Here is a 17,170-nt window from a genome sequence, read left to right as displayed (position 1 = left end):
ATTATAATTCTGGCCGTCTTTTGAAGGCAGGAGAAGAGGAGTATTGATACGAGCCTTATTTTGGCCAACATGTTGCTGGAGATGTTAAGGTTGTGAGCCGTAATTACATCTCTATATCTCTTAATTTTGAGTATTAACAGTTGCATGTGCAGGGCCAGATGTAAAACAAAGAAAAAGGGGGGGGGGGGAGATTATGTTCATAATTCATTTCCTTTCCAGACAATAACAATTATGGTATTTATGTAGCAAACAGTGGACTCTTAATAGTTATGAATCACAGTGCAACATCTGTTAATTGTCCTTTAAATTTAAAAAAATATATATATACAAGTACTTTGACTTTCCCTGCATTATGACATATTTCCTCTTTAAGATCAATGAAAATGACTTTTCATTGTTCAGGCTGGAAAATGGATTTGCATTTGGGCCTAACCTTGAAAATCCGGTTCGTTTGAAGAATTCAATTATGGAGTGTTAGATTTATTCATAGTTTTGAGCTGCTAAATTAGACTCTGAGCTAGAGGAGTGGAGATCGGGTTATCTCTCCCCGTGCAAGGCTACAGACAATCGCCCAAGGGCAAAACGCAGCAGCCTTAATCAGATCAAGTATAAGTTGCAGACTGGAAGTTATGCTCCTTTAGCGATAACGATCTGCTTCTTCTTCTGGGATTCAAATAGGACAATGCCGTCAAAGATTAAATTCTGGAGGATGAGTAGCAACCGATTCAAAACACCCACAACCCAAAATGAAAAGGAACCAACAACATATTATTTGAATTTGTAGATTTAGACTCTTTTTGACAAAACAGCCATGTGAGCGCCGTAATCCAACTCGTTCTACCTCTTCAGGATTGCAGTGTCCAGCCCATCATTAGTGAGTCTGAAAAGCTCCCAGGGTTTGAGCGCTGTGATTTCAAATGCTAAATAATTATGTTTGCCATACGAACCTAAAAGAACAGGACCCCAAATGAGTTCCCAAAGGATTTCACTGCTGTCTGCACAAAGTCTGTGTGCTGTATGGCTGTTCGACTTGTTGCCTTAATAATAAAAAATGTGCAATGGGTCAGTTTGAGGACAAGAACTTTTTTACAACAGGGAGATTTATGCTATTGGTGTAAGTGCACAGCCAGTTTTGCTCATTTGAAATGTTTTAAATACATTTTTATTTCTAAAACTACCAAATGGTTAATTAACTCTGAACTGCAAGACCAAGCTACTCTTTCTTTACTAGTCTCCCAGGGGTCGGGTGCTGGTGAGGATGCTTACATTTACCTTTAATCTCCATCTTTATGAGGCCCTTTTACATGTTTTTTGTTTAATAAACTGAACATGGCTCTTCAAATGTGGAGGATCTAAATGTTTATCAGCAGGTGACTGAATGACAAAAATCTGTGAATAATTGCATTATTTTCATCAAGACAGATGCTTCATTACTATTTAATCCGGTAGAAAGCAGTTGTATGTCACACTATGCATCAAGGACAAAGCCATCTTGGCACATTTCATCTGTAGCCAAACAAATTGAGTGAGTACTTTGAATTGAAAGACTAATCTGACTCCCTCGATCTCTGTCTGTCATTACCCCCCACCCCTGCGCTCTCCCTCCTTTCCTTGGAAATGTCAGGCACAGAGCTTGTTTGCCGTCATTAGAGGGAGCGCCACCTTTAACCAGCCTCTCAGTCAGACGTCTCCCAATACATTATTCATATGTGGCCTGACCTGTGACAAACACACCGCGGGGGGGATTACTGACGCACCAAACGAGAGGTGTCATTTAAACTGGCTTCAATCAAAGCTCAGCCCACCCTGTACACACAGATCATTTCATCATCTGCCAAACACAACAATGTCCAAATCCTTTTGCATTGTAGAGGCCGCGGTGGGTCTGTTTCACAAGGCGACTCCCTAGGGTTGATCCATCTTAGTCCCATAAAGATGTATACGACTTAAGGAGAGTGAAACTACAGCATCATGTGAGGAAACCATGACCATCGAATCATCTTTGCACTGCAGTGTGCTTAAAAGCTAGACTGGATCTAAAGGTTAACACTGAAAGGTCATAACTACTTCATCACTGATTATATTTAAAGGGGTGATGTTTTTAGAGAAGCCACCTTTCAGACTCAATGGCCGGTTGATCCTTACTGAAAAATCTCTATTTTGTGCAGACATTCATGGTTCCCAGAGGACAAATCCTTTACTTTCTGCCCTGACTCTACCTCTGGTGCCATCAGCGGGTCAGAAAACGTAACTTCCTGGAGGGATTGGCATAATAATGTGTTACATTTATGGCTCCCAGATGATACATCCTGATGATTTTTTAATCATTCACTGAAGATAAAGGCCAAATACCAACAACTCTAATGGCATTCCCATCAGTCCCAGCTGTACCTTGCATTTAGCTAATATTAGCATATTTATAACATTAAAGTAAAAGTTGTAAACATCATACCTGCTAAACAAAAAATATGTTAACATGTGTCACTGTAAGTGTATCAACTCAAAGCACCAGGAAACCTAAGTGCAGTCTCGTCGGGCCGAGCGCGGCTGCAAACTATCAGTGTTGTTTCACTGTGTATTCCATTCAAAACGTTACACTAATTGGCCTGATGGAGTCTCTGTAATTAAATGTCAAACTCTGAAAAGGAACAATTCATACAAACACAAATCCAGCTATTGTTGAGCTGCTCTAATGGGGTGTTGAATTAAGAGGAAAAAAAACTTTCAAATCAAGTTCGTGTCAGATTTGAAATTTGCCACAAATTTGGAGGGATGTTGCATTTTGGGAAGATAATCAGGCATTTAAAAAAAAACTGATGGCGATGCTTTAATTAAGATTCCAACTTTCCAACTTTGAAAGTACTTTCCCACTAATCCAGTTTTGATGAAGCAGTGATGAATGGTGTGCAGGATTACAGTTTGGCCCAAGAGGAGCCTTCATCATTCAGTTTTACTAATTATTATGAAGGAATGGGGGTTGCTTTTGTTATCTTCAGATGATGGTCAGACTCCGAGGTGCAAGTGAAGCCCACAGTTAATGTGTCAGTCAAAGCGCTAACAAAAAAAAGCGTTGAATCCTCACCCAGCTCAGCGGTGTCGGCCCGGTGGTATGCACTTGGCAGAGCCTCGACTCCTGGACCTGAGCCAGACAGATCTGAGTCCGGGGATGAAACCCTTCTTTCTAATTTGACTTTCACTGGTGAGAATGCCCTTTCTCTCCCACACCTTTTCACTGGATGGTCCATGTAGATTTACTGCACTATAAAGTCTCTGTCACTGTGAAGCTTGACTACATACCGTGGCTGTGACCTCCACCGAGCTACCATTTTAAAACTTCCCCTGTCTGTTCACTTCCATGTAGTTGGTGCTTGTCTTTAAAAACGTTTTGGAGGCTTTCTACAGTGGTATAACATGACAAATCTTAATCTTCAGTAAAACTCAACAATGTTCATCCTTTTCAATATTTTCTCTTGTGTTGAAAAAAGATGGACACATATTCAGCCACTATTTTGCACAAAGCTTGATTTCTGTGCAGAGAACCGAGCAGCATCTACCTTGGGTGTCTGGTTTGTTTGCTGACCGGTGAACAGACTGAGTCATTAGCAGGGGCCAATGTCAGAGCACAGCGCAGAGTCATGGACGCATCAATAGTGCGAGGGAGGGCAGGTTGTATTCAGGCAGGAGGGAGTCCCTGGGGGAAAACACTGCAGGGGGTTAAAGCTTTCTCTCCGTCTGCTGACAGACTGCTCAGACTGAACTCGGTGTCCTCTTACATCACCTTCTTTCGCTTTTTAAACTGACACATCTGACTAAAGCTGCAGGAAGTGGACTAACTTACCATCACTGAAGATCACTGTGTATTATCCTCCTGAATGTATGCCTTCATAATCAATTAAACCATTTTTATTTTGGATAAATCACCGCCAGGTCTGAGTACAGCAGCTCACATTAATACTGAAATGTAAGAGTAGCTTTGTCAAATAACATACAGGATGAAATAAGCAAGTGTAATCAATTGTAATCTTAAAATGTATATCTATATTACATAGCCGGGAAATATAGCAATATAAATGATGATTGACTTTCGGTGGAATTATTTCTGTAGTCAAACAAGTTTAAAATATGAAAATGAATATTACATTTTCTGATGAATGATGTATGCTGTTTTTTACCACTTAATTAAATAGTCAATAGTTTTTTTTAATCATTCCATCAGACTAGAATTGAAATAATCAACAGAGAATTATTTAGCGAATAACTGAATAAATGTTTGAGGCATTTTTTTTTTAAGCAAAAAAACATTTAAACATGAGATGTTTCAGCCTCTCAAATGTGATGATTGAGTTGTTTTACCTCATCTTATATTATAGTAAACTGAATATCTTTGGGTTTGGGACATTTTGTGAAACCAAAAACGCCATCTGAAGATGTCAAACTAGACTTAATGGAAAAAAACGATATTGTTTTAGAATATTTTGACATTTTATGGAGGAAAATAATTGCAGATTGATAATAATAAAAAATAACTCAGTTTGAGCCCTATTTGAGACAGATATATATTTTATCGTTTTATCAAAGACCAATAACAATGACATTGAGTTACAGTATAGTTCTACCCCCAATCCTAAAACAACTCAATCTGAACCCCAAAAAATCTCACAAAAGACAACTTGCTTGAGACAAACTCTCCTTATGCAGAGTGACGTCTTTCCACTTGGACATATGAGCATCGGGAAACAAAAAGAGATCGCCCAAACATTCACTCACGCGAAGGCAGCAATCCCATGAGCTCATGCCCAGGCCCCCTTGTCACCCACTGGGGTGGTGGTGGTGGTGGTGGTGGAGAGGGGGGGGGGGGTCGGTGGGTGGGTGTGCCGTGCCACGTCCACCCACAGAGCACTTGAACATCTAGTAAAGAGCACACTCAGCAGCCCTCCTCACAGCGAGGCCTCCTGCTGAGGGGGCCAGTACAGGGCTCGACGTGACTGACACCCGGAGGAAGGAGAGTGGGCACCGTGTCAGGCCTCATCTCATTCACTGGCATGGAGATGGTGGAAGAACACGCGGCCCACCCCTACACACACACACACACACACACACACACACACACACACACACACACACACACACACACACAAACACATATCCCTGAGTCATCATCAGTGCAGTCGAGAGCGGGGCATGACAGGCCTGAATACAAACTCTCCACAAAGAGATCACCCAGTTACAGCTGCAAGTTTGGTCTCGCATAAACGTCAGAGTGCTTTTACGTGGCGGGAAATGGATCAGCTCACGCGTAAACACAACCAAACAGAACGGGACAAGGGCATGTCAGTTCTGGCAGAGTCCAATCAGACAGCCATTAAAAAGTCATCAGGGTAATGACTGACACTGTGTCCTCTGTGTGCTCACCAGACCAGCCCCTGCTGCTGACGCCAAACGACAGGCTTAGTCTCCGGGATGCTGAGCCAGAGATGTGACTTCTGATTCTCTGGGTGAGAATCGTGGCACAACTTAATCCTCCCGCGTTATCTAGTCCAGGATACGCGCTGGGCAGGACCCGCGTGGATGGAAAGTAGTCTGCCAAATGATTTCCTTGCTTTTTAGTATGTGTGTCTAATCATGGACGGATAATTGAATGGGCCTACCGGGCATAGGAACAAAGGCCCAAGGTCTCAGGGGGCCCCCTTTGGCCAGGGCCTCTGTATTCTGTCAAGAGACGTCCTCATTTTTTGTTGGAGAGACCAACAAGTACAAGGAGATCTAAATCAACCTCAAATAGCAGCAAAGTCACTACAAACAGACACAAAACGACCACAGAAACACAAAACGACTACAGAGAGACAGAAAAGGACTACAAATAGACATGATCACAAGGACAAACAAAACAACAACAGACAGACACAAAACAACTGCAGAGACATAAATCAACCACAAAGAGACACAAAATGATCGTCTATCTTTCAGTCTCGGGCGTCTTTCTCTTATGTATGCATTCGGGGCCATTTACATGTCTGTGCCCGGGGGCCCTTTGTCTCGTAATCCATCCATGTATCTAGTGGAAGATATCTCCTGTTTCTGCAGTCTGCACTGCCTCCTCTCTCCAAATCCTATCAGCACAGAGACCCAGCACTGACCTTGAGGTAGAAGAATATACAGTAGCAGATGCACGAGCACATCCGCCCACACGCCGGCAACCCTGAACACTCTATGCATTCATACCTTCATCATAATCATGCGTTTGTGCCAACGTCAGTAAACAGGAAATAAAAAAATTGGCCGCACGTGATGACACTGCAGATGAACGAGAGGATCTAAATGCGAGTGTGCACTCACATTATCCTGCTATCAAACATGTTGCTCATGCACAGACGAAGCCAGACTGGTGGTAGCACAAGTGACAAGGTCTCGCTATTAACAAGCCCCGTGGTGATCATCACAGCGCTATGATAAAAAATGCTAATAAAAATCAATGTTCAATGACTAAAGGGGGAACCACAGCAGCGGGCGGCAGCATACTCACTGCTGAGGTCACACACAGCACGGTCACATGCACTGCCACATTAAAGTGTAGTGTAATACTAACAGGGAAGGCACTGTTTATCGGATAATAATGGTATTAAAGCCTGACAGTTACACCTTGTGAAATTAGGCTATGGGATTATATAATCCAGACAACTAGTGATGCGTGTGATGCAGATTGGTGGAAAATCAATCATCACAAAGCTGCACTGACAAAGACAGCAAAACATGAATTTAAAACCAATTTGTGGTGGACAACAAACATATCCCTGCGAGCTTGGTTAACATTTTGTCATTATGATGTATTTGCTTTAAGACTGAATGAAAACTCAGAACAGATACAAAACTATCAGAAACTACTTAACAGTCGCCAACTTCATTTTTATAATAAAAAAAATGTTTGCATGAAGTTCCTGCTGATTGATGGAGAAGTAATCCAGTATTCCTAAAATACTTGGCTCAGTCAGGATATCTTGACCACTGCCCCATTGAAGACAGACATAGTTCTTGAAATCTTTCATTAGTTACCAAACTATTTAATGGCCAAAAAAAAAAAGTGAATCAACCCTTTTTAAGTATCTGTATTTATGCATAAATTTGCCTTGAAACAAGGTCACATTCTCATCTAAGTTAGTTATACCAAAAAAACAAAAAAAATACATTATTTTAACTTCTAACACTGAAATCATGACATTGTTCTTATTGTCTGAATTGAATACATCACTTAAACGTTCAGGGTAGGTTGGAAAAAGTATTTGAACCCAGAGGCTAATAACATCAACAAAAGCTAATTGGGGTCAGGAGTTTGCAAACCTGGAGCCCAATCAATGAAACCAGAGTGGAGGTGTGCGGCTCATATTCATATGAGGCCAAAATAAAAAGATCTCAGAAGACTCATGATCAAAAATCGTTGATTTGCATAAAGCTGGAGAGGGTTACACAGAGACCACAAAGAGTTAAAAAATGTTGATCACTCCACCGTTAGACAAATGCTTTACAATGGAGTCGATTCAGCACTGCATAAAAGCAGGATGCTCAATGAGTTAATATCTCTGTTGGCGAGTCGAGCATATGCAAAGTCTCATCCAAATATGGTCAACTTCCGACCAAACTCTAATCTTCAGAACAACGGCTCACAAACCAATGGGTGACGTCAAGGTCGGTCGCAGCTTGATACCGACGTGAAAACACCACCTCAAAGCAAAGTACGGTGGAGAGAGTGTCGTGATGCCAAGTTTATCAAGGTAACTTACAGGATAATGATGGCTTTCTGTCAGCTGAAGCTTAGTGGAAAAGGGATGATGCATTCAAAATGAATCTACCACAGAAATACAAATCCAGCTTGTAGAGCGGCCCGGTCACATCCAGACCTGAAGCCGACAAGAGATGCTGAGGAATGAGCTCCAGAGAGCCGTTCACTCCGGTCATCCTGAGAATATGGGGCAGAAGAATGGTCTAAAACTCTTCCTGAACTTTGTGGAGGTCGGAGCTGCAGCTACTGGAGACGTCCGTTTGAGGCTACTCCTGTAAAAGGAGGTTCGATGAGTTGTTAAATCCAAGGGTTCATTTGCCTTTTCCACCAGTACTGGGTATGCACACCAATTACTGTTTGTGTGGTATTAGTTCAAGCAGATTTTGTGCGTCTATACTCGTGACTGACATGAAGATAAGATGACATCTAATGACCAGTTAATGTAGAAACCCGGTCATTTCAATCAGACTTTTTCTTCCCGCTGTATAAGTGCAATGCTAAATCACAGGCGTAATGAATCTACTATGTAAATAATAATTAAAATAATCATACTCTCTGGTTCTGATGAATATTTGTAAATCTAAGGAAGGGAAAGCCAAATGAACTCAAACAACCTGAACTGCCTGAAAACATGAAAACTGAAGGAGATTTCAGGTGAAGTGTACAGTTGGATCATTTCAGATACAGCACCAGGAAAATCCTAAATTACTTGACAATTTGCTGCTGGTTATGCAGTTTTCTCTTTCCACCACTTTAGCTAATTATTTTATTCCCTTCAGCCTAATAAAACATTTTACTTTCTTAACCACAGCAATCACTGCTGGCTGCAATTAATAAAAGACAATATTATCAGCATTAGTGCTGCTCTAATCCTAGACATCCAATCTCCCCTCCACACTGTAGGCTTTTCCCCGTCCTAATCTAGCAGTTTGGACTTGCCCCAGCCTTGCCCTGGTGGAGCGCCACCAGCTTCCACCATTAGATTTAAATACATTTCCATCTATATGTTAATGCAACCACAGGTGACAAGCCAATCTACAACTGATATGCGTTTACCCGAGCATGAAATTGGGGCGCACAAACAAAAATAGGGACGAGAACACAGCATGCGCAGCGTCTTGGCGACTTCCAGTACATTAAAATGTGACAGCGTGAGCGGGATTGCCTCAGCTGCTTGATTTGCAAAGTCCTTTTAGCGGCTTGTCCTCTGAACAAACTGGACGACGGTGTGTTTTATCATTTTGTGGAAGCAGAGGACAGTGTGTTTGTGTGTTTGTGTGTGTGTGTGTGTGTTTGTGTGTTTGTGTGTTTTGCCCAATCAGGAGTGATGCTGGAAGAAGACATCAATCGTCGGCCGTCTGGAGTTGAGATGACGAGCGGTTGGATAATCAAAGGAGCTGCCTGGAGGTGGGGGTTTGTGTGTGTGTGTGTGTGTGTGTGTGTGTGTGTGTGTGTGTGTGTGTGTGGTGCTGTAGGTGGGGATGGGGAGGGACCGAGAGGGGTGGGGGGGGGGGGGTGAGGGGCAGCGATGAGGTTAGAGCGTCCGCACTGAAGCTCTGCCAGGAAGCTTGTGTCTGGGCCAATGAGCTGGGAGAGGAAGCGCTGAGTCAGGAAGCCCGGCCAAGAGAGGGGGCCCGTGGTGCTGGCATCTCCTCCTCGCACACACGTTGCAACGCTTCACACACCACCGCTCTGCTGGAGTCATAACACACTGTTCCCAAGCCAGCGCCGTACACGCATGTGCGCGACGCTGGCGCACACGCCCCGCCTGCTGAGCGCGCATTCATCAGTAAACACTGGGATGTGGCACCAAATACCTGTGGCACAGTAAAGTGTGGAGGCTCGTGCAAACAGGGATATTTCCATTTGTAAAAAAAAAAAAAAAAAAAAAAAGCAAACAGGGGGGGGGGGGGTTAATTTAACTATAGTCAAGTCTGAAGTTACTCACTCTAAATCTGTCCGCGTAAATGATACAAAAGGGTGAATGATGCACCTTTGAAGTGATCTATTAGAGACAACAGATAAGTCTGATGTGCAGCAGAGAGCAGGTGCAGACATACCCGAGGGCTATTACACAGGTTGAAACTGTGATATCTTCATTATCCCTTTCATAGCATGACACAAAGAGAGAAGAGGCTAACACAAGACTCTAAAGAGCTCCTTATCAGAGGAATCTCTCTGGTGTGGCGGTGTGGCAGTGCTCTGTGTGTGTGTGTGTGTGTGTGTGTGTGTGTGTGTGTGTGTGTGTGTGTGTGTGTGTAGGCAGTTGATGTGTTTGATGAGAAGGTCAGAGAGGAGAAAGAGGGAAAAAAAAAAAAAAACAAGTAGAGGAGGAGCATTGGCTTTCTATAGCCGCAACCAATCAGTGGAACGGTGAATATGAGCTTGAAGGGAATCGCACGACATCGACACAAATACACTTACTCACTTTGCGGTGAAGAGCCGAGATGAGGCGACTGATAAAAAACTCTTGTATTGGTTTGTTCCTATATAAAGCTACAGCGATCGGCTCATTAAAAACTGGAAGCGGGGTGGGCGGGGAGGAAGGGGGCTGGGAGGGGGAGGGAGGGGGGGGCCCAGCTCGCCTGGCCCGACCCAGAAGCAACGAACTCCGCCTGCAGCGTCTCAGGCAAACAGCTGCTTTACAGCGGGGTTGTGATTTCTTGGCTGGGAGAAGTAGCTTCCAGCAGAGCCAAGACATTGTCCGAAGTTTTAGGAGAGCAAAGTGAGGATTCTTTCAAAAACAATCACATGACCAGTATTTATTGTCCCAATAACCCCATCAACAAATATTTGGTGCGACCACTTTTCGCTTTTAAAACGGCACCATTTCCCCTCAGGTGCACGAGTTCACAGTCTGCCAAGGAGAGCAGTTCTTCTATCTCTTCACATAATGAGAGACTGACTCCGTGATGTTGCGAGCATGTCAGCGGGGAGCGTACACACCAACACCGCCGTCAATAGCAGGACTTCTTTATTCTCCCCGTCGCTGATGTGGGACCAATCCGACGCCTCCCGGATGACACTGTGTGACGGGTAAGAACGTCTCTCATCTTTGCGGTCATGGAGAACCCTGTATAAACATCAGTTTGCTCTTTTTACACTCAGTTTTCCGTGTCCTTGTGGTTTCCAGTCTTTGTGCTCCTCTAACTGCAGCTCAATATTTGACGCATAAACATGAGAGCGGTGTCAGTCTTTCTCGTCTTCCTCAGCAAGAAACTGAATGCACCCCCCCACCCCCCCCCCCAAAAAAAAAAAAAAGCCAAACTACTGGTTAAGGATAAAACTTGAGTTTAAGGTGAGAGAACTTTGTGATCGTAGATATAGTAAATATATTTTCCTAAACTTTTCTGCCCAATTCTATTTGAGATCTGTGCACTACTCTAACGCAGATAAGCAGCTAAAAATGGATAATGGTTTCATTCCTGTATAAAACCCCCATTAATCTGCGTCTAGGACTGAGCGTCAAACAAATATTTGTGATGATGACGATCAGATCAAGGATCCCTACTTTTCTGCTTGGCAAGTCTCTGAAAACAGCACGAAAACTCATTCCCATCTGCTTTAAAGCTCCTCCTAAGTCTCTCTCTCGCTCACTGGCCTGAATTCAGCTAAAAGCTATAAGAACACGATAGATGCCGCCCCTCCGCCCCCCCACCCCCTTTTTTTTTTTTAAACTCTCTTAATATCTTCAAATGCCTCACAATGAAAAGCTAATAGGAATCCTCATATCAAGCTTTACTGTATAAAAAGAAAAAGCTGTTTGGGCTCTTTGATAATGAAGTCTTTTTAAGAGAGAGAAAAAAAAAAGTCAAATGGTTAAACAGAAGAACTGTCTTAAAGCAGATGTAAACACAGCTTTGTGGCATCTGCAGAGAAACAATAAAAATATAGATTTACTCAAGGAGTAAAAACTACCTAAACTTCCTTCAAACAAGATTGTGCCATTTGAACCGAGAAGAAGAAAAAGGAACCTTACATAAGCCCATTGAGTTTGACCTTGCTGTCTGCCCGGCCTTGTCCACTGCTCTTAATCTCTGGGGCATAAATTAGCAGCACCTACAGTATGCTCACAGTTCCCACGGAGCGCGGCCCCCGACGATGTCTGCTGGAGTTTGTTTGCCGGGTCTCGGGGAAATAGCTGCACTTGTCACAAAGACTAAAGACAGTTTCCTCACTCAGCACCCAGAGACAGCGAAGCCTCAAAGTCAAGGGTGGGCAGGAATGCCCTGAATAGGCAGTTACGTAAAACTCGCAGCACCCTGAGAGGAGCGAGAAGGAGCAACTCAGGACCTCTCGGTGCCGAGTGAAACTAAACTGTAGCACATAGCTGTACGCAACAAACATCTTTAGGGAGAACGAAACTGAGACACATTTAGATTTTCACAGCCAGTCGCATAAGGACAAAAACAAATAAAGTCCTGTCAGCAGAAAAAAAAAAAGAAAAAAAAAAAGAAGGATGGATTATAAAACAACGGCCCCAAACCGCAACTACACAAGAACAAGAGTAAAAGATCACTTTGTTGCAGTTTTGTGTCTCTTGCATTTCTTTGTGGTTGTATTTGACATCGTTTTAGGCGTTGTTGTGTCTCTGTGGTCAATTTCTGTTGTTCTTTTCTAATCTTAAAATGCTCTGTGACTGTTTTGTGTCCAATTTGTACTCGTATTGGGTTTTTTCCACCTGTTTTTAGTAATTTTGCATCTGTTTTGCATATTTTTGGGTAATTTATGTGTCCGTTTGTGGTCATTATCTGTTTTTTTTTTTTTTTCACTTTGATCTGTGCAGCTGTTTTGTGTGCATTTTTTTCCCACACATTGGGTCTTTTTTTTTTTTTTTTTTTTTTTTTTTTTTAAATCTAATTTTGCATCTCTGATTGTTTTGCACCTTTTTTGGTCATTTTTGCCTTTTTGTGGTCATTTCTGTCCGTCTCATTTTGAACTCCGTTTCGTGTCCAATTTTCACTCATTGGGTCTTTTTAGATGGTTTTGCACCTCCTTTTAGTCAATATGTTTCTCATTTGTAATTGTTTTGCATCTTCTCTTGGGTCATTTTTTTTTTTTTTTTTGTCTCTTTGTGGCCTCTTAAGTTTATTTCTTTTCATCAGGTGCTTGTTTTGCGTCTTGGTGGGCATTTTCTATAGCTCTTCTATAGTTTCGTCACTCATTTTGAGTCTCTTTGTGGTCATTTGACTGACTTTCTAACCTGAAAATGTTAACAGTCACTTCATACACGGGCTCTTGTCCAGGAGACCCATGACCCCTTGGGCCGCTATGCCGTCGCTGCAGGGCCCGTTCAGTAATCCATCCATCACCATGAGACTTGGCGTGATGTAAGGTACGCTATTGAATAAAGACTAAATTAGCTGGGATTAATCTGCTTTTCATATCAACAGTGTAACTGCAGAAACTATCTGGAACATGTTCACCAAAACAGTCAAAAGATATCTGTGATCGCCGGTGCATTGCATTTGCTGTGCACACTTTGCACTTTATCGCAGTTTGCTTTCATACACTTGCAAAAAACAAAAAATTTTAAAGAAAAAAAAATAGGAAAAAGAGAAAAAAAAAAACACAGCAATAACCAAACCTCCCTCTCCCTCCACCAGAAGCCACCCAGCGAGCACCAGGGCTAACCCTGCTGACCTGACCCAGATATTAACCCAAGCCTCCAGATGTGAACGCGCACTGGGATTACTCCACCACTGCATCAAGCTCCACATGCTTTCCTAATGAGGCATCCTAAAATGACCCCGGAGACAGAGCGGCCAGCCTGCCTCACTATTCCCACAACTCTCTCTCTCTCTCTCTCCGTCACAGTCATCCTCGCTCATGTAGGAGGGATAAAAGCATCTTAGATTCTGGTTGAAAATACAGGTTATCCTGGGTGACAGGGGATGTTAGTCAGTAAACATGAATCAGACATGTCCCTACAGCAACAGCAGCACACTACATAGACTGTGAAATTACACGTTGTACAATCAAATATTAAGATTGTTCTGCTTTAAAAAAAAAAAAAAAAAAAAAATTTAAATCATAGAATGTATTTGTAATTATTTGCACCAGGCAGCTTGAACTAAAACCTTTGACATCTCTAGAATCATTTCACCTCTACTTGAGTGTCACCTGCAACCAAGTAAAGTTATTAAGACAAGAAGAGTGACACCTCCTGCCCAGCTGAACCAAAGCTGATTCTCTAATGCATGCCTGAATGTCAAAGCCTGACAAACTTGCCCTGCACCGGCTGTCTTGGCTCGGAGAACAAGGAGGCACTTTGAGTTACACTCATGCTGTCTACGTTTGCACCAGTCACGACCCCTGAGTCTTCAGCAGAAGCGCCCTGATATGAAAGAATTTAACTCCTTGTCTGCATCAGTGCAGCTATTGTAGCCATCGCATTCTTTCCGGGGCAGCTTCAATTTCCAACTTGTGCCATGTCGGCAAGTTACAAACTTCCCTGCTAACGACACAGAGCACGGCACACATGTATGACAGCCAGTGGCACGGAATCACGACGACGCACAAGTGTGGCAAGTTTGATCGGCCTGCTAAGTAGCTCAAATTTGCAAGAGATCAAGAAGGGACACACACACACACACACACACACACACACACACACACAAAATAAAAAAAAATAAACAAAAATGCAGCGCAGCTCTAGAGCCTACCATTTTGATCCGGCGTTTCGAGGCTCGAAGGAGTCCCAGAATAACTCCTTTCGCACCAGTTTTCCCTCCGCCATGAAAATGACCGTGGAATTGTCACATTTCTTCAGTTTTTGCCTGCTCTCAGTCTTTTCCCCCCCGTGCTGCTGTAGCATTCAGACAGACAAAAATGCAGAGGCTGCTTTTGCAGAAGGAATTGGTGATTGGAGCTCGGGGATCATATGGGCTTTTTGTCAGACGCTTTTAAAGGGACACGGTACTGTTTAACGCGGAGTTGCGAGACGGGCGCATTTCTTTGTACCGTGCGGGAATATTTGGAAGTGAGGAGGAGGAGGAGGAGGAGGAGGAAGACGGAGAAGGACACACGCACACAGTCATATGGCGCAAACCCGAGTGCGCTTTCCTCACCCTGCTGTGCGCGCCTGCAATTGTGTGACGTCACGCGGGCAGACAGATGCGGAGGTCAGGGAGCCATTCATTTCCCATATTACAGAAACTTCATTTCCACCATGTATATAGCCTTTTACTGCCCGGATAGCAAACATTCATTCAAACTGTGTTAAGTCAACGTTATTCTGTCAACATTGATTTCATTGAATCAACGTTGAGCTCGAACGTTGATTCCTAATCACTTTTGCACCCTCGGTTAACACTGAAACAACATTGAAATCATTACTAAAGATCAACAGCACTTCAGTGGTATTTCAAACGATATTAAACCATAGTCAAATACTATTAATACTTCAAAATATTGTAAAAAAAAAAAAAAAAAAAAAAATCCCCTGCTTTATATACAGCCAGGATAACTGTTATGAAAGATATGTCTATGCCCTATATGGATGGCTTTGTCTAATATATAAATGACAATGGACGTATTTAAAAAACAACATATTTATTAATTTAATTTAGTTTAATTTCATCCATTTTCATTTCTCCTGTGTCTTTTTAGTACCGCCTGTGCCAAGGCGAACTCTGTGACTCCTGTCCGCTTCTGTTAAGGGCATCTAAAACAGAAGATATAGAAGAAAAAACATCTTCAATGTCAGATATGAAAATCCTCCTTCGTGTTTAAGATAAGTAACGGTATATCTTAGTTTGTTTAGAGAAACAAAAAAGGCGGTAATGACGGGAACACATCCAGCTAACGGGCCCAGGGCCAAAAACTGAGGTGCACCCTCTGCAATATGGGGCCTCAAGAATGACCTGAAAGTACTTTATGGTAATATTCACTTTCTTGATTGAGATGACAAGATCAATACCACATCTGCAAAGGCTATAAATGAAATATAATCTGCTAATTATTGATTTTATGTCCTGGTTCCTGCAAAAACTCAGAGCCTCCAGATTTCCTGACATTCAGGGCCCCGCAGCCTCGTCCCGTGGCTCCCATAAGGATCCCTGGACGTCACTGCCACTAAATCCTGAGCAGGATATAATCATAAACACTTCATGTCCACTCAAGAGGAACTGAGAAGTCAACCTTTACTTTTAAAACACATTCAGCAAATAGTGCCAGTTTGTATTTACACCACAGTATGTGAAACTGGGCGGCAAGCGGTTAACATTGTTGCCCCACGGCGAACAAAGGTTCTGGGTTTGAATCCGGGCCTGGGCCTTTCTGTGTGGAGTTTGCAAGTTCTCCCTGTGCCTGCGTGGGTTCTCTCCGGGTACTCCGGCTTCCTCCCACCATCCAAAAAACATCTCGGGCTTAATTAACATGCATCTTAATTGGTGATTCTACTAATTGCCCTTAGATGTGAAGGAGAGCGTGAATGGTCTTTGTTTCCGTCTGTCTCTATGTGTTGTGATGGGACTGGCAACCCGGCCAGGGTGTACCCTGCCTTCGCCAATAGTAAGCTGGGATAGGCTCCAGCTCCCCCCCCCCCCCGTGCCCCTGTTCAGAATAAAGCGGGTATAGATAATGGATGGATGGTATGTGAAAGTGTGATAAACTGGTGTAGTTTAAAAACAGCTCAGTGTTTCAGATTCTGCTTAATATTTCAGACAAGCAGAAACTAAAGAGAGGGAAACTTGATGAATAGTGACAGCAGGCTAATGATTTTAATGAAACGTCAGGCTGAACTCAAGTGAAGCTCCCACATTTGGAAAAGAACCCTGAAAAATCCCACTTCGGTCCATGTGCAGCGAACACCTTCACGTCCACGAAGGCAAACATATACATTATATATAAACACGCACACACCTACACAAATGAAAAATAAACAAAAGCCCGAGCAGGACAGGTAGGAAGATTAAATCAAAAGTGATGTAATCTTTCTTCATTTCAGGGAGTGAAGAGATGAAAGTATTTATTATACGAGTATAATTTTTTTTATATATTTTTGAATAATTTATAAACAATAGGTTGTTTACTTTTTTATGCATTTTATTATCTCGACTTGTCTTTCCACAGGTTTCCATTGCCATCATCTTCACTGTTATTTAACATGTTCAAAATATACCTTCACATCACAATAACTACCCATTGCAAACTTTGCTGAAATTATATTACAAAAAATATTTTGGTATAAAACTGTAAACATGTTGCTCCTTTCCAGCTCTTGATGAAGTGCCACGAACTGAAATTTGATTTGTACTGAAGGTCGTCCACACAAAACAGGCCTGAACAGTGAATGTATTCACCACCTGCACTCCTGCTCATGCAGATAAAAATGTGGACAATGTAGCACTTATTATAATCTGTAACCGACGGACACTTTCTGGTTTGTTGCAT

General features: G+C 42.6%; 1 protein-coding gene across 1 annotated transcript in view; it reads right to left on the bottom strand.

Annotated features, from left to right (window-relative positions):
- Positions 1–14,695, bottom strand: part of zbtb47b (zinc finger and BTB domain containing 47b) — a 28,031-nt gene extending 13,336 nt beyond the window's left edge. The window contains exon 1 of the mRNA XM_069159426.1: positions 14,440–14,695. Coding sequence (XP_069015527.1) covers positions 14,440–14,442 — 3 coding nt within the window. The 5' untranslated portion in view covers positions 14,443–14,695. The remainder of the gene's footprint in view (positions 1–14,439) is intronic.
- Between the last annotated feature and the right edge of the window lie 2,475 nt (positions 14,696–17,170).

Source organism: Embiotoca jacksoni, unplaced genomic scaffold (genome assembly GCF_022577435.1).
Source record: "Embiotoca jacksoni isolate LCO1_2020_lvr unplaced genomic scaffold, fEmbJac1.0.p SCAF_25, whole genome shotgun sequence".
Lineage (NCBI taxonomy): Eukaryota > Metazoa > Chordata > Actinopteri > Embiotocidae > Embiotoca > Embiotoca jacksoni.
The sequence above is the reverse complement of the archived record's forward strand: the minus strand, read 5'-3'. Positions and strand labels throughout refer to the sequence as shown.